This window comes from Lepidothrix coronata, unplaced genomic scaffold (assembly GCF_001604755.1).
Source record: "Lepidothrix coronata isolate B3197 unplaced genomic scaffold, Lepidothrix_coronata-1.0 Scaffold101, whole genome shotgun sequence".
Classification (NCBI taxonomy): domain Eukaryota; kingdom Metazoa; phylum Chordata; class Aves; order Passeriformes; family Pipridae; genus Lepidothrix; species Lepidothrix coronata.
In genome coordinates, this window is record NW_016690281.1 from 1096578 (window position 1) to 1123810 (window position 27233).

The following is a 27233-nucleotide window of genomic DNA, read 5'->3' on the forward strand; positions in this document are numbered from 1 at the left end:
CCACGCTGGTGATTTGAAGAGCTCTGCCTTACCCCACAGGTTGTGATGACTGGATCCTTAAACACACTGCAGCACAGCTGGCAGCACAGCTTCACAGAGGGCTGCTCAGCAAACACCAGGGGCTCCTGCAGGGACAGAAAGGGACAGAGACAGCACAAGGATTAGTCCAAACACAAGAGCCTTCCTCTGCAGAAGGAACAAAACACTCCTCAGAGGTGAGTCTCAGGGAGCCTGGGGCACTGGGCACACCGGGGGGTTCACTATCTCAACCAAACAATCTGTCTGGATCTGCTGAGTTCCAGTAAGAGGCAGGGGAAGAACAAACTTGGGAGTGGCTGGAGACCCTCAGCTCATCACAAACTGGGGGCCACCAGCATCTGGCAGGATCAGGACCTGACAGCAAACTGCTCAGACCAACTTCTCTGTCAGTGACTCAAGTCGCCAGACCTGTGTGAGCTGCACTGGCTGAGACTTTGTGCTTGGTTGGACTGAACAGAGCATTGTCAAAAATGTACTAAGCCTGGAGTTTGAAAGCAATTTTAGAGCAGCCTGCCCTTTTGTATTTTTGAAACATCCTGGAGGAAGGGCTCTTTCATTCCCTTATGAAGCAGAAACAACATTGTTTCTGCTGCAATGGGCCCATCTCTCCAGTTTTGTTTACCAACTACGACTGCCAGCACGGGGCTCTGAGCACGTCCTCCTGGAGCAGCACGGCTCTCCAGGACCCTGAGCATGATCTCCTGGAGCAGCACAGCTCTCCATGCCATGCCAGAGCAGGGCTTCACATTTCAGAGCATTTCAAATCAATCTCTGCAGCTCAGTCTCTCTTTTCATCCCATACTGCTCTCAGAAATGCAAACACAACCCCCTGGGTTCCTAAATATGAAACACACTTTCATCCCAGATCAGTGGCAAAACACCACCTGACCTTTTATTCATCCAGTCTGGGGTTAGTTACTGGGTCACAAGCTAAGCTCAGCTTAAAAGTGTCCTCCCCTAACATGCAGACAACTCCTTGCACTCTCCAGGGGCTTACAATCAAGTCAGTGGGGTGCCACACATCCCTGAATGTGGGATAGGGCTCCAGATCCATAGGGAATTGTATTTCTCTTGCTGCCTGGGGCCAGACCACCAGCCTGAGCCTTGCAACCCCCACTGCTCTGCAGCAGAGCCAGGGAATCACACAGGACACTTTGCAAAGATTTACAGTTTATCTGGGAAGCAGAAAAGCCTCACCATTGTCCTTGCTCCACAGACAGGGAAATGGCTCAGAAGGAAGCAAAGCCAGTGGTGGAAACAAAGTTAAAGCCGGAGTCCTGACAGCCAGGCATCACAAAAAACCTGTCTGTGACAGCTCTGTGTTCTCACAAGAGTCCACTAAGTTACTCTTTTGTCACTGCACTTCCTAATACTGCTCCTTCAGACAATCCCAAATACCTACTGGCTCCTCCTCTTCCTCATGGAGTGAGAACGTCGAGCGCAAGGACATGTTGGACTCGGAGTGCAATGAACGGACGGAGATGGCCGAGTCAGAGCGGCGTGGGGTGCTGATCGGGGGCTTCAAAGAGATAAAACCAGCTCTGGTTAGTCCAAGTAATTCCCAAACTCTGTGTGAACACTTCAAGTTCAGTCCTCTCCCTCCCAAAACTACGCTGCTCCACTCCAAGCTGCACTGAGCGGCCCTGCTGCTGTGTGCCCTTCCCTGCACTGTGCTCAGAGACAGGATTAAGGTTTAACTTCCTAAACCGGGCTGACATCTAAATTCCAAGCACGTCCCTTTCTCCAAGGTGCATTCGCTGTGCACTTACCGTGGGCACCCGCAGAGCAATGGTCTGGAAGAATTAATCCTTCATGGAAAGCTCTGTAAATCTCCCCCAGAGACTGCTCCAGCTCCTGCCCTGTCTCCAATCTCTGCAGCAGCACTTGTTGTTGCACTCGCTATCTAACTTCTGCCAAATTTCTTTGCGTAAGTGTGGAGACTTCCTTCTATTGAATTCCCTCACAGCCCGGCTCTGCCGCTTCCTGCTCGGGAGGGGAGAGCGGAGCGGACACCGCGCACCGACCAACGACAATCCCCCTGGCTGCAGGGGCCTTGGGATTGGCTTTGAGGGAATGCTGCCTCTGGAATATTAACCAGCAGTGCATCTCTGAGGGAGGAATATCAACCAGCAGCACGCAGCCAAGATGAAACTTGGCGTCAAAGCAAAACTGGACACTCTTCAGATCATGAAGTGTCTGGATTTGGGGGTCCCAAATCCACCTGGGAGTGCAGCCAGGGCTGGGTTACTTGAGAAGAGATGCTCCTGGTAGACTGGGAAGGGTGCAGAGGGAAGGAATAAAGGTAGTCAAGGAGCAGAATGGATGTTTTGACAAAGAAATGGGAGAATGAAGCTGTAAGCTTCTGACACCTGGCACCAGGAGGTGACCGATGGCACCTGCACGTGTCACCTCTACATGGCTTGGATGTAGCTATGTCAGCCACCAACTCTGAGCAGTGCTGGCTGGAAGCAGCTCTGGAGATCACTGGCTGGAATTGAGACTCTCCCTGACCCTGGAGGCCAGCCCTGGCACTGCCCAGCTGGAACAGGGGAAGCTGCACAGACCAGACTCTGCTGCCCCGGGTTCCTGTGCAGCACCTTGGGAGCAAAACACTTTCCCTCGTATTCCATCTGAACCCTGTGAGCTGCAATCTGTGCGTGCACCCTGGGTCAAAGGGGGCAACATCAGACTCAGGGACGGACAAAGGCAATGTAGGAGGGCAGGGGGGCAGTCAGGAAATCCAGCAATGAAAGCTGTAGGATGAGGTTCAGAGGCTGCAGTCTGAGTGCAGCCTGGCTGGGCTGCAGAAGATGAGCAGATCAGGATCCTGCTGCTTCCTCTGCTGCTTCAGTTTTATGATCCCGCACTCCCAGGAGCTCAGAACTGCTGCATCTGCTCAGAAGCCAAAGCATAAAGCTTTTTCTTAAAGACAGCATATTTACTGGCTAAACAGGTAAACCTGGAGGAGGAAGGGTTATAATGAGTAAATCAATTTTATGTGTATCCATTCAGCTTATTTTCCTCCACTACTAACAGAAGTTATTAAAATAACAAGAATGACTGTGCATAGTTCCCACTCTGGAGGTGACACGGAGTGGAGGGCAGCACAGGCAGGCTCTGCAGGGAGGCAGGTTTATCACAAGCAGCATCCTGGGTGGTCAGCAATGGAGAGGGGGACTGCTGCCCAAAAACATTTCCAGGAGATAGAGGTGTGAGACACAGACTTTCAAGGCTTCTGTAACACTGTGGGCTCAGAGCCCTGTGTCCTGGTTGGGGTAATGCTGGTGTTAACTACACAGGGGACAAATGAACGTGCTGAGAAAGCTCCCTCATTCCCTTGGCTGCAGAGACAATGTGGAATGGCAGAGGATGTGCTGGCATTTACAGACTCTCTGGGTCTCTTCAGCCTTGCTTCTTGCCAAGCAAACAAGGACAAGACTTGAGAGACCTCATTTCTGCACTAAACATCAGGTGCATCTTCAAACAGCCCAAGGATGGAGCTCCCAAATCTTCTGATGGAAGATGGATAGTTTTTGGCTGGTAATTCAGTCCAGCCTCCAGTTCAGAGGTGAAGCTCCCTGTAAACAACAGACTTTGGGCAGCCAGGCAGCCTTCATCCACTAGTATCTATTTGTGCCAATATTCAGCTGTAACCTTTAGCTGCAGTTCCCATCACCTCAGCTACAAGTGCAGGCTCCACGTGAAGGCTCCAGCAGAGTCCTCACGGGGACCTGTGGCACTATTTTCATGGAAAGCTGACAGCAGCTGCTCAGTAATCCCTGCCTTGCACACAGAACACACTGCTCTGCTTTGGGTTTCATTAACAGAAGCTTTAAAAAGAAAGAAAAAGGGGTGGTGGAGGTCACAGAAGGGCTCTGACGCGTCTCCAGCTGTCTCACTGATGGCTGACAAGCCCTTGGCAGCTTCTGGAGGAGGGAAAACTCAGTGATGAGGAAGGGAAATCCCAGATTATTTCTTGACAAAGCAAATGAAGCTTCCTAAAAGGGTTAGTGAGTCTGTCTGGAGCGGCAGGCAGAGCAGGGCTGGGGTGGTTCCGGATTGCCAGCACCTCATGCTGTTTCCTGAACCACTCATTAATTCTCCTGCTATTTTTGCTTAAGAACATTTGGCACTCCGAGGAAGGTGGGCTGAGACTGCCCAAGAGGATTGGGGCTGGATCCCAGGAGAGATCTCCCCCATTTTTGGCTGCACACCTCAGTTCGTGACACCAGGGTTTTCAAAGGAGCTTTTCCACCAGACCTGGCTAAATGAAGTACCCCTAGCATGCCCTCCTCTGCAAAACTCCTCCCCTCTGCCCTGTGAGAACTGCCCAGCTCGTGAGAAGGGCACAGTGAGCCCAGCACTGAGCCCACAGGGGTTGTGCTCACAGCCAAGGGTGGCCTGGAGCAGTGGCCCAGCTCCGTGGGGTCAGTGAGGGGATGGAGAGCTGCACTTGCCAAGGACACCAGGCAAATGTTCAAAGGACCTGTTAGGAAAAAAAAAACAAACAAAAAACCCCATGGGCTCACATAAAACACAGCAAGATGTCTGAGCAACAGAAGGAACTTTATAGGATGCTGACAATAAAGCTCTTTGCAATCTGGTGTCAAATTTATTTTCAGAAGTGTTGTAGCTCCATATTGTTGCTGACCCCAGTCTGTCAGGGCATAACTCCAGCAGCAGGGATCCCATTTACCTCTAGCTTGGAAGCTGGGTCTTGTAACCTGACTAAGTCTACAAGTACTTTATTTGAAGTTTACTACCAACATGCTTAAATCTAAACAGAGCTCACGGTTGTGAGATGTGGTTGGAGCACCAGGGACAGGAGAAGGTGCAGGCCTCAGAGCTGTCCATCCTTTCCCTGAGGTTTGCTTTGCTGTTGCTGTTCCTGATTTAATTGATTTAGCTGATTTAATTTCTCTCTAAGCAGCTAACCCTGAGGCCTGTTGAATCACTAAATTCCCCAAAACCAGCTTACTCAGAAGTGAGTAAGAAAGCTGGATGCAAAATTGGGAAGTTCTTTTCTGCAAAAATATTGGGAGACACGGGAATGGTTTGTGTGAGAAGCCCCCAGGAGCCCAGCACAGTCTGAAGTGTCCAACATCCCACTCTGCAGGTTCCAAACCCGCTCCCTGTGGCCAGAAGCCCCATCTGGAGGTGGGAAAAGGAATGGATTCTACGGCCTCAACTGCAGAGCCAGCTGGGATCCATCCAACAGGCCCTGACCAGACTGCCTGGCCTCAGTCACAGCCCAGACATCCCTGGCTGTGCCTGTTTCCTCCCGAGCACCTGCTCTCCCAGAGCCAGGTACACACACAGGTCTGTGGCATTTGTACTTCCCAGGCTTTGAAACCACATAACCATTTCAAGCAGTGTGAAAATGAGCACCAGCAGCACCAGCTTAAAGCCTCAGGTCAGAATCAGCTGCTTCCCCACGGCACCAACCACAGGAGCAGCCAGGAATGCTGAGGCTGGTCCTGCCCCCGGTGCAGGAATCTCCCTTGGATATAACAGTGCACGGGAATGATGAGGGAGGCAGAGGACTCCAGAGGAACACCAGACATCTCTCATCTCTCAGCTAAGCCAGTCAGGAGGGCCCTGGCAACACCTACCATGCCATCGTCCTCATCCCGTGGGGAATAGGTGAGTGTGCTGGAGGAGGACGGGGTCCGGCGGTGCTGCTTAAAAGTGTTGGTCCCGTCAGCTTTGAAGGGAATCAAAGAAAGAAAAACAAGCATTTAGGCTCCTCAGAAACATTCCCAAACTATGGGTCAGCCTCTGTAGCTGTAAGTGTCCCTTAGAAAAGGAAAAGACTCGGGATTCTCCAACTCCAGTTCGTGACTGGACATATCAGGTAGAACAACCCTGATCTCTGAGAGCTTGCCCAGAGAAGAGCACAGGTCATATTCTGTCAGGTCCACAGGGTAAAAACACTATTAAAAGGAAACTTTATACTCCCACATATCTCAGTCACCAACAAAAATTGCTTGGATCCAGGAAGGTCTGGATACTCTTGCAGCACAAGGGAGGCATGGTAAATTAAATATGAGATATTTGTATAGAGACTGTATTACTGACTTGTGTAAAAGTTTGAATGTAAATATTCTGGAGTCCAAAACCATCTAGAGTCCAAGACAAATGTAATCCAAACATCTTCCTCAGGCACATGTTAATTTTCTTATCTAAATCAGTGTCAAGTCTTCTTGTTTCTACTAAAGGAAGGATATTTGTATTCCAAAATAAAAACAGACCTCTTCCTACATTCACCCCACGTGTCAGGCCTCAGGCTTCCCTCACCTGCTGAGCTTTGAGGAACAAGGCACAGGAATTCTAAATAAGTAGAAGCATTTGCATCCTCTCCTGTCTGAGCTAAAAATGGCCATGGGGGTTTCACCAAAGCTCCAGAGTGACTCACAGTCAGGCACAAGAGTGAAGATGGAATTTTCAGTGCTGGTGATGATTGTCACAGGGATCAGTAAGATTTGGTGCTGAAATCAGTATCAAACCCTGTTGTACCATCCCAATTTCAACAGGAGCTTCCCAGTGGTGCTGCTCAGTCTGCCTAAGGGGAGACAATTCCTGTGCCTTCTCATTTCCTTCATGTCTGGACACTGGGGCTGCAAAGCACTAAAACCAGCCCCTGGCTAATGAACACAGTGATTCTCCCAACAGCTTTATGGTTTGTAGAAAACAACAACAACCCTGGAATCACCCACAGTGCTTTGGTGAGGTGCTCCAAGCATGAGATACTCACGCTTTGTGATGGTGGTCACAGCAGAGTAGGCTGGTCCAAAAGTTGTTTCCATTCTTGTCTGAAATATCGAGAAAATGAAGGTCAGGGCATATAAAGGCTTCAGATCTTCCCCAAACCGGTGAAAAAATGTACATACATGTTCCTAACTTTTATCTGTGAATGCTGAGAATCTTAAGAGGCAAGGAAATACCATATTTCAGAAGGCATCTAGTCCCTCTGCTCTGCCACCAGCAGTGACCTTACCCCGTTAGTGTTCTCTGAAGGAGTGATGTTTGTTGTGCCACTGGAGAATCGATTGTAGCGAGCGTTCTTGTTTGAGCTCATAATCTAGGCCAGCATCTGTTAGTCATGGGAAGCTTGCTCTGGGGAAGAAAGGAGACAGAAAGGGAATTAGGTTCATTGTATGTATTTTCCTGTGCTCAGAGAACACTCTCCTGCAGCACTAAGTCCAAATGTTTACCTAAACTCACTTAAAACCTGGATTTTCAGGAGGAAGAGGCAAGGACAAAGTCAGATTCCTTTGAATCATTCCTGGATGAGAGTTCAGCATTTTCTAAAAATATTATCTTTTAAAAAGGGGCTCATTTCTCTTTTTCCACTGTTTACACAGATTTTCACTAAGCTCAAGTTTGCAAAGTCAAGAATTCCACAACAATAACCTGCATAAACACCTGGAGTTTGCTTTCTTTAACCTCAGCTGGAACCTGATGGTGCTTCAGGGCACAATCATGCTGTTATCCCAGTGGATCTGACAAGATGCTCTCAGTCTCCTTCGGAGCCAGGTACCCTTAGGAAGGAGCTGCACCTTCTCTGCCATCACATGGAGTCACTTCTGGCTCAAGCAGGAGTTTCCCTGAGAGAAGCCAAGGGCTCAGCTGGGCACTGAGCTCTCCTCCCAGGCTCCATCCTTGCAGCTAGCAGGTTCTGCTTGCACTCCCAGGCTGTCCCAGCCTGCCCAAGGGGCCCTGTGCTCTGGGAATAAGCTGCTCCAGAAGAATCCTGACTAAGAGACCCCTTTCTGTCCAAGGTAAGTCTTGGTATTTTCACTGCCAGCAGCAGAGTCCAGGGGCTAAACAGACACACACCTGCAGTGAGGACAGACAGGCCAAAAAGGGTTTACTGAGACAAAAAAAATCCCTTTCTGCAGGACAAGAGTCTTGTAAGGAACACCCCACAGGTGTCCCCAACGCAGAGCTCCTGGTCCTGCGAGATGGCTCTGCTCCAGCCAGGCTTCCACACTCCTGCTGCTCCCACTGCCAGCTGCTGGGAGGTGAAATCTCTCAGGGGTTTCCAGCAGTTGGTTTTCCCTGGTCTGGAGGTGACAAGTCCTAAATCTCCAAGCTCCTTACAGAACCACCACTGTGATTTCTCCACTTTACAGAAAGGGAAACTGAGGCTCAAAGAGAGACAGGGTCCCACCATGTAGCTGTGACTGGGGACTTGTCCAGGGATTCCCACCTCCCTGGAGAGCCCTGGCACAAGGCTGCCTGCACACGGGGCTGGGCACACCCTGCACCTGCATTTTAAACACTGCAAAGGTGACACTTGAGTTGTCCTTGACCAAGGCTCTGCTCAGGGCCTGACACAGCACTTCCTGGTGCTCCCTGCAGCTCTGGATCCAACAGCTGTCAGGCAGCCAGAAACAGCAGCAGCAGAATCCAGGGAATTGCTACTCAGGACTAAATTCTCAGAAAAAGCTACAGTCTAAAACAAAAAAAAAAAAATCCCACAAAAATTCCAATGAAAAACCAAACAAACAGAAACTCCGAAGCCAAACCCAAAACCATCTTAAAACCGAGGATCTGGATAATGTTTTCCACACATGTGACAGCACTGTCCTGGCTCTTTGCAAATGCCAGATCCCTGAGGAGATGCTGAGCAGAGTTGCTGGAGCTGTCTCAAAACCAGCAGGACTGAAGCAGTGTTGTGCTGCTGCATCAGGGAGACCTGCTGAGTTTAAAGCTGGGCTCCAGCAAGCCAGAAGTTTGGCTGTGGCCATCAGATCCTTTTATTCCTGTCAGTGTTCCTTAGGGCACAGAGATTAGAGGGAACTGGGAGGGTGGGCGGTGGGAGAGGGCAGGCAAATTTTTTGGGTAACACTGGCTGTGGCCCCATGAGGTCTGAACCCCACCCAGCCTCTCACCCTCCGGCAGCCTTGGACCAAGCCCTGGAGCTTCCTCCCAGCAAAAATTCACCTCTTCTGCACAGCATTTCTGGACTACAAAGCCTGAAGATCAAAGAGTCAAAAAGGTGTCCAGCTGGGGTCTCCAGATGATGTAGTGCTTATAAATAAAGCAAAGCCAAGTACTTCCACGAGTGATGGCATAAACTGCCACATTTCCTGGGGTCTCATGTCTCAAGGCTGCATTATCTCATCCTTAATCATCGCCTGCATGTATCCCTGAATTCCCCTCTCCATAGGTTCCCTATGTGTAACAATGCAGCTAAGCTCTGGTCATTTCCACTAAGGCAGAAATAGAGGGACTCACTTTTCAGGGATATGAATCCATGATTCCTTCTTCAGAGAACCTCAGCAACATCTACCCAATGACCCTTTATCCTGCACTGCTCAAAGCCAAGAGCAGGGATATGCTCCCACCTCACCAGCCGTGTCAGCGTTAAGGGAACCTCCCATATAAAATATTCCTATTGGGTTTTAGGGCAAACAATCATTCCCAGATGGAAAGGGAGGAAGCCCATCCTAATGGTGGATTGTGGGCTGTCTGGAGACTCCTACAGAAGCTTCATTCTCATTTTCAGGGTATGTATCACCTTCAGATGTAACAGATGGAGCGATGGGAAAGCACTCGGAGACAGGGGAAACCAAAAATGGGGACAACCAACAGCTTGAGGAGTTCTGGAATATCCTTAAACGTTGGATCAGACGTGCAACCAACAGTGACTGCAGGCACCTGAGCCACTACAATGACCCCTACAGCACCTGCCTGGGAACTTCCCAGGGATAACCCACAGGCCATGGAAAAGTGTCCTGGAGAGGCACTAAGGAAGCATCTCCAGTCTCACCCTGCCCCAAAATCACACTCAAACAGATGCAACAGAGCTTGGATAAATCCAAAGTGAGGAACAGAACGGGGATTTTCCACTCACTGTCCATAAGCATGACCTGTGCTCTGCAGCTTGGCTGAGCAACCTACCTGCAAGTAGCAGCAGGGACCTGCTCTGTCTGCTCTGAACAGAGAGCAGAGGAACATGAGCAATGGGAAAAATGCTGAGTGGAATATCAGCCAGGCTGCAGAACACCAGCAGCCACAGGAATATCTGATTTCAGCCCAAATCTCTGCACCCACCAAAGGCAGGAGCATTTCAGCAGAGCAGACACCTCCCCAGAGCACTGTCGGACAGCTCCTCCCATCTTCCCAGAGGTACTGAGAAAGGCCTTTTGCAATTGGTATCAAGCAAGTTAAAAGGAGGCAGAAAAGAGCTGATCCTGTCAATATTATTATCAGATTCCTACAGCACTTGCAAAAATCTCTGCCAGATTTCTGCACCTTTGCCTGGCATCTGAACTCTGCCTGCTACACTGTCCTGTGCTCCAGGCCTGGAGGATGCGTGTCCCTCCTGGGGATCCCAGCCTGTGACCCAGATTCTCCTTGCCCAGAGTTAATTTTTCTAATACTTTTTTTTTTTTTTTACCATGCAACTTCAGTGTTTTTTAGAGTAAACAAAGAGGGGAAAAAAATCTACCCTGGAAAAGGAAGCAGTGGGGACCAGCTATCCTGTAAATCCCACGGCTGATCGTAAGCAGATGCGAGGGAGGGGAAGGGATGAGTTTCAGCATTTGCACACCACGGGGATCAACTCAGGCTTTTGAGACTCAGTGAGAAGAAAAGCCTTAAAATCCTTCTGTAGTAATCCAAGCAAGGAGAAACCCAACCACCAGTAGCTGCAGAGGCAGTTGGGGGAAGCAGCGCTCTTCCTACTGCTGAGCGGAGATCCAGTGGGATCAGCCATGGATCACACTGCTGCCAACCCTGACACTGCACCTCAAAGCACTCAAAGCAGGGAGAAGAATCACCTCTGGGACCAGTGGCCTGGCTAATCATAGAATCCTGGAATGGTTTGGGTTGGAAGAGACCTTAAAGGTCACCCAGTTCCAACCCCTGCCATGGGCAGAGAACCACTGGCCATGCTGAAGAGGGGTCTGGTGGCATCTGCCTTCTCTCCGCCCCCAGAGCACACACAGTTATTCCCAGAAGATCCTTACAACCAAGCACAAAGGCCAAGGCTTTGAAGGGGGGACATGGCACGAGGAGAAGGGACAGCAGAGTATCCCAACCTTCACAAACATCACATAACCTGCCTGGTCCTGTCGAGAGCCAGTTCCCAGTGCAGGAACCCCACCTTTGCAGGCACCAGGGCACTGCTGGGCTGTGTGCTCTGGCTGCTCTCCAGGTGAGCCACGGGCACGGCAGTGGGTCCTGCAGGTGACACGTGCCACGACTGGCAGCTGCAGAGTCCCACAGTGTCTCCCTGCCAAGACACCAGCAAGAGTTTCCTTTGCCTTACGCAACCGCCAGCCCGTGACGCTCAGTGTGTCCTACATCTGCTGGTTCTTCTTTCCCCCCTCCTTCCTCTCTCCATTGAAGCCCTCTCCAAGGTTATTCACCCCCAAGGAAACCACTGGAGCAGCAAAATCATCCACAGTAGGAGTGTTTGCCAGCGGGAAAGACAGGCATGGGTTATCCTGCTCCGGCTGGAACAGCCCCTGGGTGACGTGAACTTCCTTATCTCACAGCCTGGGTATTTATGGCATAAGAGCTTCTGTTCCTCTTACAACACCACAGTGAGGACGAGAAGGGTTACACATCCTTGAGAGTATTGGCACATCCCCAGGGAAATACTCCCTGAGAAAAGCTCCCACAGCCCAGCTCCACGGGACAAGGGGAAGGCACACGGGTGCCGAGAGCAGGGGGTGGCTTTGGGGGCTGCCCCCACTTCCTTGTCCGTATCCCAAGCTCTCACACATCCAGGGCTCCTCTGGGGGAGGTCACAGGGCCAGTATATCCAGCCCAGTTGGGGCAGGCTGTCTACCTTGTCCTTCTGCAGGACCAAGGTGTTGCCCACACGTTCTGTGAACTGGTTCTTAGTGGCCCACAGCGACCAGCAAGGGAACATCTCGAATCCCAGAGACAGCCTGGTGACAGTCACACTGGCTTCCCTGGTATCTGTGGTGGAAATACCACCCAAAAGAGCTTGTGAGCTGCATTAACAGGGCTTTAAGAACACGGTTACCTGCTCTAGGTGACCCTGCCTTGGCAGGGAGTTGGACTAGATGGTCTCCAGAGGTCCCTTCCAACTCTAATTAAATATTCTGTGACTACCAATATCTCATGGTGATGAGGACTATGAGCATCTGGTCTGACTTGTAAAACACAGGCCTCAGAATGCTGAGCTACCCCAGATCCCTGAGATAGACACCTCTCAAGTCAGTCACCAGACAGGAAGCAGAGGGTGGAGCCCAATGGTCACTCCTCAGGTTAGGATAAGGTCCTTCCAACCCAAACCATTCCAGGATTCCATGATTTTCACAGCTGCTGAAGACAGAACTGATGCTCTGACCCAGCAGGACATTTCTTACACTCTTTGGGAGGCCTCTCAAAGGCCAGGATCGTATGCCAAGATGTGCAGTCAGTGCTAGAAGGACATAAAACCAGAACAGAAGTTCAGCCTTACTGACAGAACGTGGCACCTCCATCTGGTGGGTGTTGGGTTCTGGGGAACAGTCTTTGTATTGTTCAGAAGTTTTTCCTGTAAGTCATACAAACTTTCCTGAGACCAAAATTGTATTGAGCTGTCATCAATAAAAATAAAACTGATATTTTTAATTGCTGCTGCTTTTACCAGTGCTTCCACCAACCACAGGGCTGTGAGAGCACATTCAACAGCTGCTTGAACGTGGCCATGCCTTTGAGCAAACGGGGTTCAGAATGGGAAATCATGTCATATGGAGCTTTTCCTAACGGATAATGACTCCTTGGGATAGAAGATTTTTTTGGTAATACTTCATGTCAAAACCTGAAGCAGTAACTTTCAGATGTGCCCATGACTGGATCAAAAGTGATTGCTCTGGTGGAACAAAGCATCTCATTTTTCCCCTCCCCCCAAAAAAATGAAGTTAAAAGGAAGGACAGAGGCCAATGTTCAATACTGTTCCATGACACAAAAAGCTACATTTGAAGCTTTACTTCCATTTTTGGTAACCTGGAAGCACCCACCTACTACACCATTTTTGTTTTGCAGACCAGGGCTCAGTAGTTCTGACCCCTCCAACCGAAACTGCCGTGTCTGGGCTCAGCAGCTGCACAGTCACTGTTGGGCAGCCAGGCTGGCAGGAACAGGCACGGCCAGAGCTCCTCCACACAAAGACCGGAATCAAAAGGTGCTTTAAAAGTTGGCCCTAACGCTGCAGCTTCGTGCTGTGCCTTTCACAGCCTGTGCTTTTCCACATCCTCCCTCAAAGAACAGGCCCGCTCAGACACCATCACAGTGTTAAATTGGGGATTTGGTTAAGGAAAAAGAATAAAACCCCAACCAAGCCCCCAAACCAACAACATCCTACCCCTCCAAGGCAAAAATCTCAGTTCTGCTGCAGTTCCTTGGGAGGAAATGGTCACCCTCTGTGTTGATAAGAATTATCAGGCTTTAAAAGCTGAGAATAGTCACTTACACCACTCACACCACAACTGGTGCTCACTGGTGCTCCTCAGCCTTGCTTGACAGAGAGACCAAATAGTTGCCAAGACCCCACAGGGTCCTGTGGGCCGGCTCAGGCCCTGCTGCTGCCAATCTGGTCAATAGAGGGGCTTGCAACTCATCTAAAAAGCCTCTAAGACATGGCAGGTCAGCAGCAAAGCCTGGGATATGGAGAGATTCAGCCTCTGTTCTCCCAAGGCAGCCAGAAGAACGTTTGTCTCACCTGGATCCTCCTCTCCTGGAGCCCTGCTAGACCCAAGGCAATCACAGCTCCTCCTCTCCTTCATTCCTCGATTCCTGTGCCACCACTGAGGCCTTTTCCAACTGCTTTGCCTTACTGGCTGCACTGCACTCCTCTGGAAAGCTGTAACCAGCCCATCACATTATGGGATTCTTCCAGATTAAAGTCACGAGAAACTTGAGCCCATAAACATAAATCAAAAAGCACAAAGTATCACTTCCACCCCCTGCTCCCCCCAGCATCCTCCAAAGCTTTGAAACTTCATGACACACTCTTGCCCTCTGGGTGCAATTGGAGCACTTCAAAGATCAGGCTGAAACACATCAGCTCCTTCACAAAGAAAAATAACCCAGTAAATTCCAGTTACCTGCTCTTTTTTTTTTGTACAGTTGCCTTGGACTTTGCCACTGAGAACAAGCAGGAGGCACAACGTAGACACCTACATTCATTGATCAAACTGTGACCCTCAGAGAAACAAATGCTGAATCTTGGATTCCAAAAGGAATCAGTGGCTGTGGACACTTGCACCATGGCAAATCTATGGACAGCTTTGAGACAGCAGCACTGTTCAGTGTCCCACAGCCCCCAAACACTCCCCCAGGGTGACTCAAAGGGGAGGCACCTGGACACAGCCTCTCCTCACAAACTTGGCTTCCATGCTCACAACTCTGCCTAAGGAAAACCGAGGACTTCCCAGCCCTGAAACCACCAGGAACAGCCCCGGAACACACTTGCTGAGTTGCAATCAAAAGTTCCACGTCCTCGCAAAGGTCACTCTGAAGGATCATAAAACCAGCACAACAGGGCTCTGGCTGTTGGACAGGCCACAGGTACCCACTTCCAAACTGGTGCTGGATTCCAGGTCTCCACTAAGGGATGGAAACAGTTCCTCCCTCCCTGCTGTGACAGCTGAAGCGGAGCAGCTTCCCAGGGAGCGCTGCCATGGGCTGACACCCAACACCCGGAGCAAACCCCTCTCCTGGGAGACACTCACCCTCGGCCATCCCGGCTGGCCCGGAGCGGCAGAGCCCGGCAAGGCGCCTCCATGCCCAATTCCTGAGCCGTGCACAGGCTCTTCCCGGCCAGGCCGTCCCTCCCGCTATCTGTGTGCGTGTGTGCATCGCTCCCCAGTGATGTAAACACAAAGGCATGCGGAGCAGTGGGCGAGATGTAAATCCAGCTGGAAAATCCCACAGCTCAGCCAATCTCCACGCTGCCTCCCAGCATTGCCCTGGCTGCTCCGGGAATGCTCCCTTCCCGGTTCAGCTTAGTGCAGGAAAAACAACCCTCTCTGAGCACACACGGATTTATTCCCCCGATCCGAGAAAGCTCCAGGGACAGGACAGTCCATCGCGCGCTTTAAGGGAAGTTTGGGTTTCTTTCCCTCTTTAGAGAGTTCCCAAACTATTCAGAATTCTGAATATCAAACAGCAACACGGTCTTTGCTTGGAGAGATGATCCAGGAGAATCCAGTTAACTAAGAACCATCTCAAAGGCTGAACTGGGGAGCAGGACTCACCCAAAATACAGGCACTGACAGTGGGGGACTCCTTCTGCCAGGACACCCACCCCCACAACTGACGGTCTCCCAGGAGCAGGACTGCCCCATTCCAGCCCAGGACGCCTCATTAAAAGCTGATGAAACTCTGATGAAACTCTGAGCTTGGGCTGTGCTAAAGGCAGAGCAGGAGCAGCCTAAATGTGTAATTTGGGGCACTGCTGCCCTGGGCTCCAGGGGGACTTGCTGAGGTCCAAAGAAGGGTGACACGTACCCCTGTGAGCAACCAGCCACCTCGTTCCTTGTCCCAGCTGCCACTACATCCCTCGATCCAATCCACGGATGAGGGGATGTGCCAGTGTGTCCCTCACCATGCCCACGGCAAAGGGTCACGGGCAGGGAAGGGCTGACAAAGGGAATACAAATCAGGAGGGATGAGTTCTGACAGGCTGAACCTGTCCACGGAACCCAAGTGCTGAGGTAGTGAAACCACGAAGGATTTTCTCTCCAGTGCCTTTCTCCTGGTGCAGCTGGGCTTGGCTGAGACAACCTGTGAGACAGGTACAGTCACGCTCCAGGAAATCCCACAGTCATGGCCAGCAGGGCCTGGAAGCTCCCATGGAAGAGGGGAACGCTCAGCCCACGAGGTGACCGATGGCTGAACCCCAACACCACTCAGGGCCACCCCCAGTGCTGCTCAGCAGCAGCTCCTGGCAGAGCAGAGCTGGCTCCAGCTCCAGCACTCGGTGCTCAGCAACACCCCAGAGCCCGGAGGGGTCCCGGCGGCTCCGGCAGCGTCAGGATTGTGGAGCCCTGGGAAGGGAATGTTTGCCCGCACAAAGGTTCCAGCCAGCGGGCACAAACTTCCATGTGGTGCTTCACACGTGGCTTAAGGCCCTCAAAGGCTGCGCTGCCACAGGAACAGGCAGGTGTGGGCCCACCCTGCAGAGCAGCCGGGATCCCCCAGGGATCCCTCGGATCAGGGAACTGAACTGCCTGGAAACTATGGATTGGGGTTTTTTCCCCTTGGGTTCAATCAATATCCTGAAAATTCCTGTTGGGGTGTCAACCAGTGAAGGTACCAGCGTTTCCTGACAGGAAACTCCACTTTGGCTCAGGTTTCCCAAAGCCACTGGGTAAAACTGAACCTCCCTCAGGGTGAAACAAACGTTCCTTCCCTCAGGGAAGTCTCACCTGCACATGAATCAAACCCCAACACCTGAGATTTCTGGCTGGATTCACCCTGTCCCTTCCCTGCTTGAGACAGCAGTGGCCTGGAGGGACCCCAGGACATAGAGTGGGACCCAGCAGAGTGTGGACAGCTCCCTGCTCCTACAGCTTCCTACATGACCTTAGGAAATCCCAAATTTCCCTCACCGGGGGTAGGTTCAGGCTGGACATTAGGAGGAATTTCTTCATGGAAAGGGTGGTCAGGCACTGGAAGGGGCTGCCCAGGGAGGTGGTGGAGTCCCCATCCCTGGAGGTGTCCAAGGAATGACTGGACATGGCACTTGGTGCTCTGGGCTGGGGGACAAGACGGGGATTGGGCACAGGGTGGACTCCATGGGCTTTTCCAGCCTCAGTGATTCTGGGATTCTGTGGTCTCGCTACTTTTGCTCAGCCAGGGCTTTCTAGAATCATCCTTCAGTCCCCAGCCCTCTCCTCACAAACCCTGTTGTGGCTGGAAGCTGAAACCCTGACAGACAAACAGTCAGACCACAATGCAGCAGCTGCTTAGAGGAACACAACAGCTTTGTCCAGGCTGAGAACACATTGCTGGGAGGGAAATGCACGGGGAGGCAAAATTAGAGCACTGGGATTGAAACAAAGTCAAAGCAACTCTGTCAAAGTAGAAAAAACAACCGCCAGGCCACAGTTCTTAACACAGCCTGGCCCTGGCAGGGACAACAGCCCAGATACACCAAACCTGGGTAACTCCTGTCCCGGCTCCTCTCACACTCTGCGAGCCCCCGGCAGCACCTCAGCCCTCGTCTTTGACCCCACAGGGCTCTAAAGCATCTGAACACAAAGGGAACCCGCACCCTGGGCTGCCCGGCACAGCCCCGGCACAGCCCGGATCCAGCAGGAGCAGGGACAGTGCCTGTCACCGGGAGCAGGACCCAGAGCGCCGCCGGCGCGGGGACACAACAACGGCCGTGCCAGCCCCGGGACCCGCGGGCGTTCGGGGCGGCTGCAGAGCACCCCAAACACCCCCATCCTGAGCCTCGGGAGAGCACGGCACGGGGAAACGAGGGCACCGCGAGGGCAGGGGAGGACAGGCAGCGACACGGGACGGGGTCGGGCAAGGGACGGGGCAGAAAAAGGCAAAACTGGGTAGAAAAAGGCAAAACTGGGCAGAGTCTGCGATGAAACCCGGGAAACACACCGGGACGGCACGCGGGGCGGAGAGCAGGGCACGGGCGGGATCCACCGGCACCGAACAGCGCGGAGATGGCGCTCGAGCCCCTCTGAGCGCCCGCACGGCCCCGCCGGCACCTCCGAACACACTGCCCGGGGCCGGGACCGGGCGGCGGGCACGGGGCAGCGCCGGGAGCCCCCGCGGGCACTCCTCAGCCGTTCCCCCCAGCGAGGCCCGTCCCGCCCGGCCCCCCCGTCCCGGCCGTACCTGGGAGCGGCGGCGGCGGCCGCAGCGCCGGTGCCCGGTGCCGGCACATCGCGGCCAGGCCTGCTCCCCGCTGCCGCCCGGTCCGGAACCGCCGCGCGCGCCGCTCCTCGGGACTTGTAGTCCCACGCACCGCCCGCCGCCCGCGCGGCCACGCCGCCCGCACTACAACTCCCGGCGGACCCCGCGGCGCGGGCGCTGCGCGCTACAACCGCCGTCGCCACTGGCTCGGCCCGGCCTCCGGCGGTAGCCAATCAGACGGCGGCAACCACCGCCTCGGGCCACGCTGCGCAGCGCTCCGCCATTGGCGCGGGGGAGCCCGGCGGCCAATGAGCGCCGGGAGGGGCGGGGCGGCAATCACGCCAACCGCTGACGATTGGCTGCGCCAACGGCGGCCTGACCAATAGCGGCGTCGGAGAGGCTATAAAGGCCGCGGCGCGGAACACGCGCTCTCTTTTTCTATGCGGAGGTGAGAAAAGGATGAAGTGTGTTACGGCGCGCGGGAAGGGAAGGGAAGGGAAGGGAACGGGGCTGGTAGCGAGGGCGGGCCGCTGATGATCCATACTGACCTTTCTGACACCTCGTCTGAGGGCGGCGGGCGGCCGCGGCCCCTGCTGAGCAGCCACGGCTGAGGCCCGCGGGAGCCGCGGCGGGGCCGGGCCGGGCGCTCGGGCTCCCCCTCACGCGCTGCCTTCTCCCCTCAGGGCTCGGCGGGAACCGGCGGCGACGCGGGACGTCCGTGCCCGGACCGCGGCTGCTCCCGGGGCTCTGAGCCGGTCAAACGCCTGTGCCGGGTGTGCTCTGTGGTAAGTGGGGCTGAGCCTTTCGGGGAAGCCGCTGCTGCTGTACAACAGAGGGGTCAGGGCGGCTCTTAAAGCACAAAGATGCGGCTGCAGAATGGGCTGGAGTACAAGAAATCATCGACTTTCACTCTCCCACGTGGGTTAGTTCCAGGTGAATGCCCTGAGTGCGATAGTGTGGGTAACTGAAAGCATTTACACTACGCCGTGTAGATCGAGAATTTAAATCTTTATTCTGCTGTGGAATATAACAGATTATTCCAGCAATGTTCTTGCCCCAGCCTCAGATCAAGTCCAGCCTTGTCATTAAACGCTTTGCTGCTGTACCAGTTTTTTAGCTTACAGGTTAATAAAGTTTTCAACTTGTTTGGCTTTTGTTTCCGTTATTCAAAAATCCCATGGGTGACATGTAAAACCACTGACTGACTTTAAACTTTATTGTTGGGCACCCAGCAGGGTGTATTGAAATAAACTGCAGCTCAGCCCAGCTCCCTTTCATTGGAATCTTGGAGTCACTTAGGTTAGAAAAGACCTTTAAGATCCAGTCCACCTGATCCCCCAGCACTGCCTGGGCCACCACTGAGCCATGTCCCCAAGTGCCACATCCACACAGCTTTCAAACCCCTCGAGGGATGGGGACTCCACCGCTGCCCTGGGCAGCTGTGCCAGGGCTCGACAGCCCTTTTTTGGGGGGGAAATTTCCCCTAATACCCAACCCAAATGGGTCACATCCCCTGGTGCTTCAGCCATGTGGATCCAGATGGGTTCAAGGCAAGTGAACTATTTGAGCGCTCTGTGCTGCTGTGCTTAGACGATCAAAACACTGCTGTAGCCACGGAGATTATAAAAAATTTTATTAACAGGAATGAACCAAAAGCTGTAAACGAGCCAGCAGAAACGAGAGCTGCGGGTGACATTGGATGCACCGAGCAATTAATGCTGCAAACAATTAATGCTGCACTGAGCAATTCCTGCAGCATCGCGTGGTGGCAGCAGAGGCCCGTGGAAAAATCCCAAATGGCCACGTGAGGAGGAGCTCTGGGGTCAGGCCACTGTGCAGGCACTGGGAGACCAGTCCTACATTGGGAACTGGTGACTGGCAGAAATGGGGCTGTTTGCTCAAAGCTTGGGTCTAATACCACAAACGTGGCTGTGAGGGCTCTGCTCTGGCAGAGTTTGCTCCCCACAGGTGGGTTGGAAATGCTCCAAAGGGAAACATTTACATCTTCACTATTAGTGGTCTTTAACTGGTTTCAGTCCCACAGTGAGCAGGGAGTGACCAGTTCTCAGCTTTGTCTCCCAGAAAGTGAGATGCCAATCTGAGAGGGAAAGCAGCAGCCTAAGGTAGGAATGCTAATCCATCAGTAATTCTAATTCATTAGGAATCCTGCTGCTAAATTTTGCCTTTAGGTAGACTCCCTGTCACCTCGGGATGGAGCTGCTGCTGCTCCCAGGGCAGGATGAGGAACCAGAGGGAGGCACAGCTCAGGGCTCAGAGCTGCCTGGCTGTTCCTGCCCCACACAAAACCAAATCCCTGGGACCCAGCAAGCTCAGGGACTCTCTGAAATCCCACTCTTTTCCTCAGGCAGCAAGTGAATGCTGCAGAGCCCAGGGTGGGATTCTAAGAAGCGTTGGGGACACCTCAGTACAGCAGCAGTGGGAGCAAAGCAAAGCTCACCCGGGCACCTGGAACAGCGAGTTCTACACATTCCTACACAGTTCCTTTCCTGAGCCCCTCTCAGAGCCTGCCCTGGGCTCTGCTACCTGCAAACAAATCTTGAGAGCACCTGCAGCAGGTAATGACACTTTTCAGGTGAAGAGAGTTGCTCCAGTTATTTTAGGGAAAGGCTCGCTGAGCAATGGACCGATGCTGCTGCTCCAGTGGGAGTGTTGGCCACTGTGCCAGTGCTGGCCATCCCTTGGATCTGTGGGATGCTGAGGGGGGAAATGGGGGGCCCTGACAGCCATCCCTCACCTGCCTGCTCCTGAGGGGCTGGCAGCAGGGTTTGCCAGGAATCCAAACATTCCTGCAGGAATGGGTTTTCCGCAGATTACTTTAAAATTTAAATCAGACAATTTTGAGACTTGTCTCTCCCTAAAAAAAAACTAGGAAAAAAAATGCTCTGTTCTCAGTAGGTTCATTTCAGGATCCTTTTTCACCCTGTGGAGCTGTAGCTGCTTGTGTTGTTGCAGCTCACAGAGGAGCTTGGAGGCTCCTTGTGCCCATCAGGAAGGGGGTGCTGGAGCCAAAATTCCGAGCAAAAGGAGGGGCAGGGCTGTCTGAGCCAGCTGCTGGGGGGGCTGGTGGTGGCTGGAGGGCAATGGATGGGTTACTTCCTTTCATGTGAAGTGGCCCACGAGGCTCAGCACAGCAGGCACCTGCTGATGTGCGAGTGGAGTTTCCAAAGGAAAAAACTGCCAAAGGCCAAACACTTCATCCAGATTCAGATTTGTACTTAGAAGTGCAGCTTGACAAAAAAACAGCCAAAAGCCTGACACAGACCAAAGGGGTGAGGAGGCCCTTGAAGAGAGCTGGCAGGAGTCTGCAGCCTGTAAAATCACTGCCTGCAGCTTCCCCCCAGCTCTCTGCAGCGAAAAGAAAGAGCTGCCCAAGAGAACTTTGAAGATATCAAAGCGTTGTTGCATCTGAAAACGCCATCACACTTACAGGAAGGTATTTAGAATAAGCTGCAATACATTAGATTTCTTCTCAATTAAAGTACTAGAAACGGCGGAAGGAGGAGAACCAAAGCCTTTCCTGAAGGGATAATTCAGGAATCTCTGTACACAGCCAGGTATGCAGGAGCTCATCCAGACAGACAGCCAAGCTCTGTGTTTGCAGGGAACAGGAGAATCCCTCACCCTGGAGGTGTGTCCCACTTCACAGGGATGCACAGACAGGAGAAAGCAACTACAAAAATGTTTGCCTTCAAACACATCCTTCCCGCACGCCCCAGGCCAGGGGCTGAATTCCAGGGATGCAGGGAAAGAAAGGGGAATTCAGATGGGGAGAAGGTGTTGGTTCCCCTGCGTCGCAGCACGACTCTCACTAAGGTAACAGCAGCCTCACAGAGCGGGCACAGCTGGCCCTGGGAGGAGACCCCAGCCCAGCCCCTTCCCAGACAGCCAAGCTCCCGGCCGGGAGCCAGGCGGGAACACCGGGGGACAGAGCCGAGTGCTCTCAGCGCCCATGGCTGGGCTGGGGCTTGGGCAGCAGCGCCCAGCACGCGGCTGCAGCATCCCAGAGAGCTCCTCCTGCTGCTGCTTCCATGGCCCACGGCGCAGCTCACCTTGGGGGCAGACACAGACACGACAGACAGACATGCACACACTGCCCACGGGAGCACGGAGGGCACGGCCAGTCTCTGTACAAACAGCGTTAGGACCTGCAGCAGCCTGAGCCTCGCACTTCCTTCTTCACGTAGTCGTGGAGCTTGAATTTGGGCTCGTTGGGCAACTTCATGGACCTGTGCTTCAGCTCCCTGTGGGAAGGGGGAACACGGTACTCCTATGCTGCCTGCTTCTGGGAGAAGGGATTTTGTCTGGAAGAAGCTGGGGAGGGACTTTGGACAAGGGCCTGGAGGGACAGGACAAGGGGGAATGGCTTCCCAGTGCCAGAGGGCAGGGTTAGATGGGATATTGGGAAGGAATTCTTCCCTGTGAGGGTGGGGAGGTCCTGGCACAGGGTGCCCAGAGAAGCTGTGGCTGCCCCATCCCTGGAAGTGTCCCAGGCCAGGTTGGACGGGGCTTGGAGCAACCTGGGCTAGTGGGAGGTGTCCCTGCCCATGGCAGGGGGTGGGACTGGATGGGCTTTAAGGTCCCTTCCAACCTAAACCATTCCAGGATTCTGATTCCAAGCTGGCCCAGCTCAGTTGAACTGAACTTGGCCAGGACACTTCGCTAAAGTTCCCCCTGATGAGACATTTCATATCTCATGTGAGAGGGCAAGTTCTTGCCAGCAAAAGAGCTGAAGGTGGGACCCAGGGCATGAAGAGGTGGGTGACAGTGCCAGCCGTTATCCTAATGGCTGCTGTGCCCCTGCAGGAGAGGTGCCCAGCACAGCTGCTGCTCCAGGCACTTACTTTGCAATGGCTGTGAACGCTAATTCCACGTTGAGGCCACTTTTTGCGCTGGTCTCCATGAAGGGCACCCCGTACTCCTGTGGGACGAGACACAGCAGCATCAGGAGTGTCACCTGCAATGTTCCCAGGGGCTCCCAGGCTCTGGCCAGTGTCAGTGCCTGCCTAGGGAGTTCATACCCTGCCATGGTGGGCAGGGAAAACTGAGCCAGGGATCACAGCTCAGGTAACTTTGAGAATAATTTTTGAGGACAAAGAAACAAGACATGTTAGTGGAAGCTTAGAGAAAGAAGATGAGGAGGAAGGGGAAAGCACAAGGGAACAAAAGCAAAGTGGTCCCAGGCGTATTTTGGGTCAGACTGGTCTCCAGGTGACCATTTCCTGGAGCACATCCTCAGGCACCTCACCTACCTTGGCAAGTTTCTCTCCATCTTCCCTTTTCACCACTCTGTCCTGGGCTGAATCCACCTGCAATGGGAACAGCAAATAGCAATTTGGGGTGATTTGGAAGGTCACCAGTAGGTAACCTCCACATCCCTTTATGCCCTGCCAGGCTCCCCTGCCCGTGGCTCCCCCGTGGGAGGAAGAGGAGGCTCTGGGAAGGTGGGGCCAGGCTCACCTTATTTCCCAGTAACATGAGGACCACGTCCTGCTGTGCGTATTCATGGATCTCTGTCAGCCAAGCCTGGAGGGAGACAGCCAGAGAGAGGGGTTGGCAACAGCCCCAGGGGGAGGAGGAGGAGAAGGGGGAGCTGCCCCAGTCCTGGGCATGGACACCCTCTGTGGGAGATGCTGCCATCCCAAGCAGTGCCAGGGATGTTCCGTGGATGAGCCCTGTAGACAAGTGGTGCCCCGGGGTGCACTGAGGGGCCCACTGTGCCGAGCAAGCCCAGCACCTGCTCTGGCTGCTACCAGACCCCCATTTCCAAGGGTAACAGCAGCCTTTCGACCCCACTGCCCGCTCTGTCTGCCCACAGGTGCCTCTAGGAATTTAACCCAAATTTCCCCTTGGTTGGGACATTCAGACTAAGCCTCCTTTTCGAGGGTAAGGCCAAGGGTTGGCTCTGGGATGTGCCCCAATGCCTGTGTCCTGCACGTGCTGCCCCCATGCCGAGCACACTCATCCCAGCAGGCCCCTGAACCTGCCTCCCTGAGCCATGGGGTGGCTTCTCTGCCTTCTAATCCAGCCTAATCTAATCAAACCTGCCCTAATTCCCTGTAATCCCTGACCCCGTGGTGTGAACAGCCACTCGCTGCCTCCCGTGCCGACACTGCGCTCACGGCAAGTGCCGTTGATTCCCAGCAATCCCTTCTCCACCATCTCCGAGTCCAGCAGCACCCTGCATCAGCACCCAGCCAGGGAAGCGAGGGATGATTCGGGATCAGGGCATGTCACTGACAATATGTGGGAGCCCAACACAGCAGCCCCAGGACCCCACCACACCCCGGGGGCTGAAGGTGCTCAGTTCCATGGGGGCAGGTCCAAGGGATGCAGTCACTCCTGACTACACCCCTCAGCTCCCTTCTGACTCCGCTCCTGCTCCACCCCTCCTTGCCAGTGCTGGCACAGGTGGCCCCCAGCAGCCACAGGGGACTGGTGGGGAGAAGGGAAGAGACACCGAGTGCCTGGGTGCTCCTGACCCCCCCACAGTGATGTGCCCAGGGGCAGCATTTGCTCCTCCCCTCTGCCAGGTTTAAGAGCCCTCTGCTCCAACACCACTCCCCAGCACCCCTGGAGGACCTGCAGGGGGTCTCAGGGTCAGCTGGGGGACTGGGGTTGTGAGCAGGGGGCAAACTCGGGCAGCACAAGGGACCCCCACAAATGCCATCAGTCAGGAGGGGCAGGTGGGCTGGGGATGGGCAGCAGGATGTGACCCTCTCCCTGCCAGGTCTGGCACTAAGGTGGGGGACAATGAGGTCCCCAGTCCCTACCGGCTGGGACCCAAAGGAGCAGAGGGGAACAAGGGAGCAGCTTGCTGGGGAAAGCTGCCCATGCTCAGCTACTGCAGCAGGTTCTGTGCCAGTGCTGTAATTACACAGGTTAATTGACCAGAGCAGTGAATCCATCACCCCTTTTATTTGCTGTGAGAGGGAAAACCTTCTCCACCTGTGCCCTACCTGTCCTTGCAAGTGCTCAGAATTCACGGAAGCCCTTCTATAAGTGCCCACAGCTCCTGCCTCTATCACACCCCTCCTCCAGGTACTCCCTTCCCTGGGCCAACCTGAAGCCAGCCCGGCAGGAGGGGCCGGGGGTGCTGCCGTACCTGGATGTTGTCAAAGGACGCTTTGTTGGTGACATCGTAGAGCAGGAGCAGAGCTGTGGAGAGAGGGAAGGGCATTAGTGCTGGCTCTGCACCGGTCCCCGTGGCAGGTCACCCCTGGGGACAGCAGGTCCCTGCTGGGAAATGTAAAACAACACTAAAATCCACCACAGCAACACCTCACGCTGCTGGTGTGTTTGCACCTCGACACGCAGAGCCTCCTCCATCCTGGGCGGCTGCTTCCCACGGGGAAACTGCCCCGGCGATTCCCGACTCACCTGGCCTGGAGTGGCAGCTCCAGGGGGCTCCCCCGGGAGCAGAGGTGGCCGTGCTTACCGTGGGCATCCCGGTAGTAGGCGTGGGTGACGCTGCGGAAGCGCTCCTGCCCGGCCGTGTCCCAGATCTGGAAAGCAGACGGGAGCAGAGGGATCAGACGTGACCAAGACCCACCAAAACCAGCCCAAACAGCACGGTGCAATCCCAGGAAGCCTCTCCAGCTTTTGCTTCCAGGGACACCAATAGGAAAAACAACAAGAGCAATAAATATGGAAGCAGCACCTCCCCACTCCTCAGCGCAGGGACACGACAATGAGTGGCCGAGGGCTCCTGACACGGCCCTTAATCGGAAAATCCATGGATCAGATGGATGCATGGGGACTTGCTAATGTGATTTATCAGTCTTTAATGCAGCAGGAGGTTTGCAGAGTGCCACGCTGCTGCTGGGGAGGATCCATGCTAATGGTGTTACTGAGCTCTGGGCAAATGGTCAGGTCTCGGGGGGCTGGAGCAGCTTTGGACACAAAATCTACATTTCCCAAGGGCTGGATGCTGGCTGAGCCAGGGAATGTGGATCCCTTCAAGCATCACCATCCTTTGGCTCTGCCAAAGCAGGAGCTGCCTGGAAAAGCTGATCAAACCCCACATGTGCTGCTCCAGTTTCACTGTCTCCAGCTGCAGTCACAGAGCAGCAGGGAGGCAGCGGGGCTGGGACACAGATCACCATGGCCAGAGCAGCCCCCAGCCCTGAGCAGGCTCTCACCAAAGGGACAGAGCAGCCAAAAGGCCTGCAGGGCTGTCCTGTGGCAGGAGACACAACGGCAAAGGCTGGAGAAGGGGGACCCGTGTCAGGGGTGCTCCTCTGCTGAGGGGCTTTGCCCAGCTCCCAACAGCCAGAGGGACAAGGGAGCTGCTCCCAGGGCCACAGAACGTACCTGCAGCTTCACCTTCACCCCATCCACCGTCAGCACCTTGTTCTGAAAGAAAACAGAAAGGGTGGTGAGGGGTGAGTGTGGCTGCGAGACACCCAGGACCCCAGGGAGAAACAAACACCCGGCCCCCCATCCCGGACAGAGTTTCACCAAACCCTTGGGCTGATCCCTCTCCTGCTTTTTAAACTGGCACCCATCGGTCCCAGTGCCTGCAGAGCTGTTTGCACCATGGCCCAGCCAGAGGATCCCTCCCTGTTTCACCACAAGCTGCATCTATTTGGGTACCTAAACCCTGATGGTGCCACGAGTGGCTTGGGCTGGAGACCTCTGGCCATAAATTAATGAGCACCAGCATCCCACCTTGCCAGCCTTCAAAAGACAGAGCCAACCACTCCATATCCAGTCAGCAAATTAAAAATAACTCCTCCTGCCTCTCGTACCTGTTTTTCTCCTGATTTCTCTCTCATTTTTTTCCCCCTGGTTTTCTTGGTTTTAGGAAAGGTGGAAAGGAAGAGGGGAAGGGGCACACCGGGTTTTCCCCAAAACAACGGGATACTTTCTGCAGAAGGATGTCCTGGCAGAGTTGGGAGCAGTGTGGGGAGCCCACTGGTGCCCCTCCAGGCGGCTGTGCTGGACAGTGAGGGCAGGGGACAGATCCTGACCGTGTCCCAGAGCAACCACCAATCCAGCAAGCCTCACCAGGCTCTCCAAACACGAACCAAACACAACCCTACAGACCAGCAGTCCCAGGCGAAGGAGCAGAGATTAATTTGCCTGCCAGATGCATAGAAATTAGCACAGTAATCATTGGAATGTGCTGGAAATGCGGCCAAGGAACAGCGCACCAGTGGGATGAGGCAGCCGGTCACTGCTCTGGTGATGATTTGAGTCCCATTTCCTCCCGAACTGGCATGGGGTGCTTCCCTCTCCCCAGGCACGTGGCCATGGGATGGTCAAGGCTGTCCTGACCCTGGGCTGGGCTCCCCCACCTCAGCCCTGGCTCACCCACCTCCAA

The 27233-nt window shown here is 53.9% G+C and overlaps 2 protein-coding genes across 8 annotated transcripts in view; both read right to left on the reverse strand.

Moving 5' to 3' along the window:
- TRAF7 (TNF receptor associated factor 7) overlaps positions 1-17950 on the reverse strand; it is a 31105-nt gene extending 13155 nt beyond the window's left edge. Inside the window, exons 1-6 of one of the 4 annotated variants that reach the window (XM_017823214.1) lie at positions 17873-17950; positions 7037-7155; positions 6794-6851; positions 5652-5743; positions 1442-1558; positions 33-125 (exon numbers count right to left, since the gene is read on the reverse strand). In XM_017823214.1, coding sequence (XP_017678703.1) covers positions 33-125; positions 1442-1558; positions 5652-5743; positions 6794-6851; positions 7037-7117 — 441 coding nt within the window. In that variant the 5' untranslated portion in view covers positions 7118-7155; positions 17873-17950. Of the gene's footprint in view, positions 1-32; positions 126-1441; positions 1559-1808; positions 1951-5651; positions 5744-6793; positions 6852-7036; positions 7156-13730; positions 14678-14742; positions 15311-17872 lie in introns of those variants that run through there. The other 3 variants (XM_017823215.1, XM_017823216.1, XM_017823217.1) reach the window with 3 other exon arrangements.
- A 1552-nt stretch (positions 17951-19502) lies between these two features.
- Positions 19503-27233, reverse strand: part of RAB26 (RAB26, member RAS oncogene family) — a 28069-nt gene continuing 20338 nt past the window's right edge. For all 4 annotated transcript variants that reach the window (XM_017823284.1, XM_017823287.1, XM_017823285.1 and 1 more), the window contains exons 3-9: positions 26222-26263; positions 25347-25413; positions 25014-25066; positions 23369-23434; positions 23161-23217; positions 22753-22829; positions 19503-22152 (exon numbers count right to left, since the gene is read on the reverse strand). In XM_017823284.1, the coding sequence (XP_017678773.1) occupies positions 22050-22152; positions 22753-22829; positions 23161-23217; positions 23369-23434; positions 25014-25066; positions 25347-25413; positions 26222-26263 (465 nt within the window). In that variant the 3' untranslated portion in view covers positions 19503-22049. The remainder of the gene's footprint in view (positions 22153-22752; positions 22830-23160; positions 23218-23368; positions 23435-25013; positions 25067-25346; positions 25414-26221; positions 26264-27233) is intronic.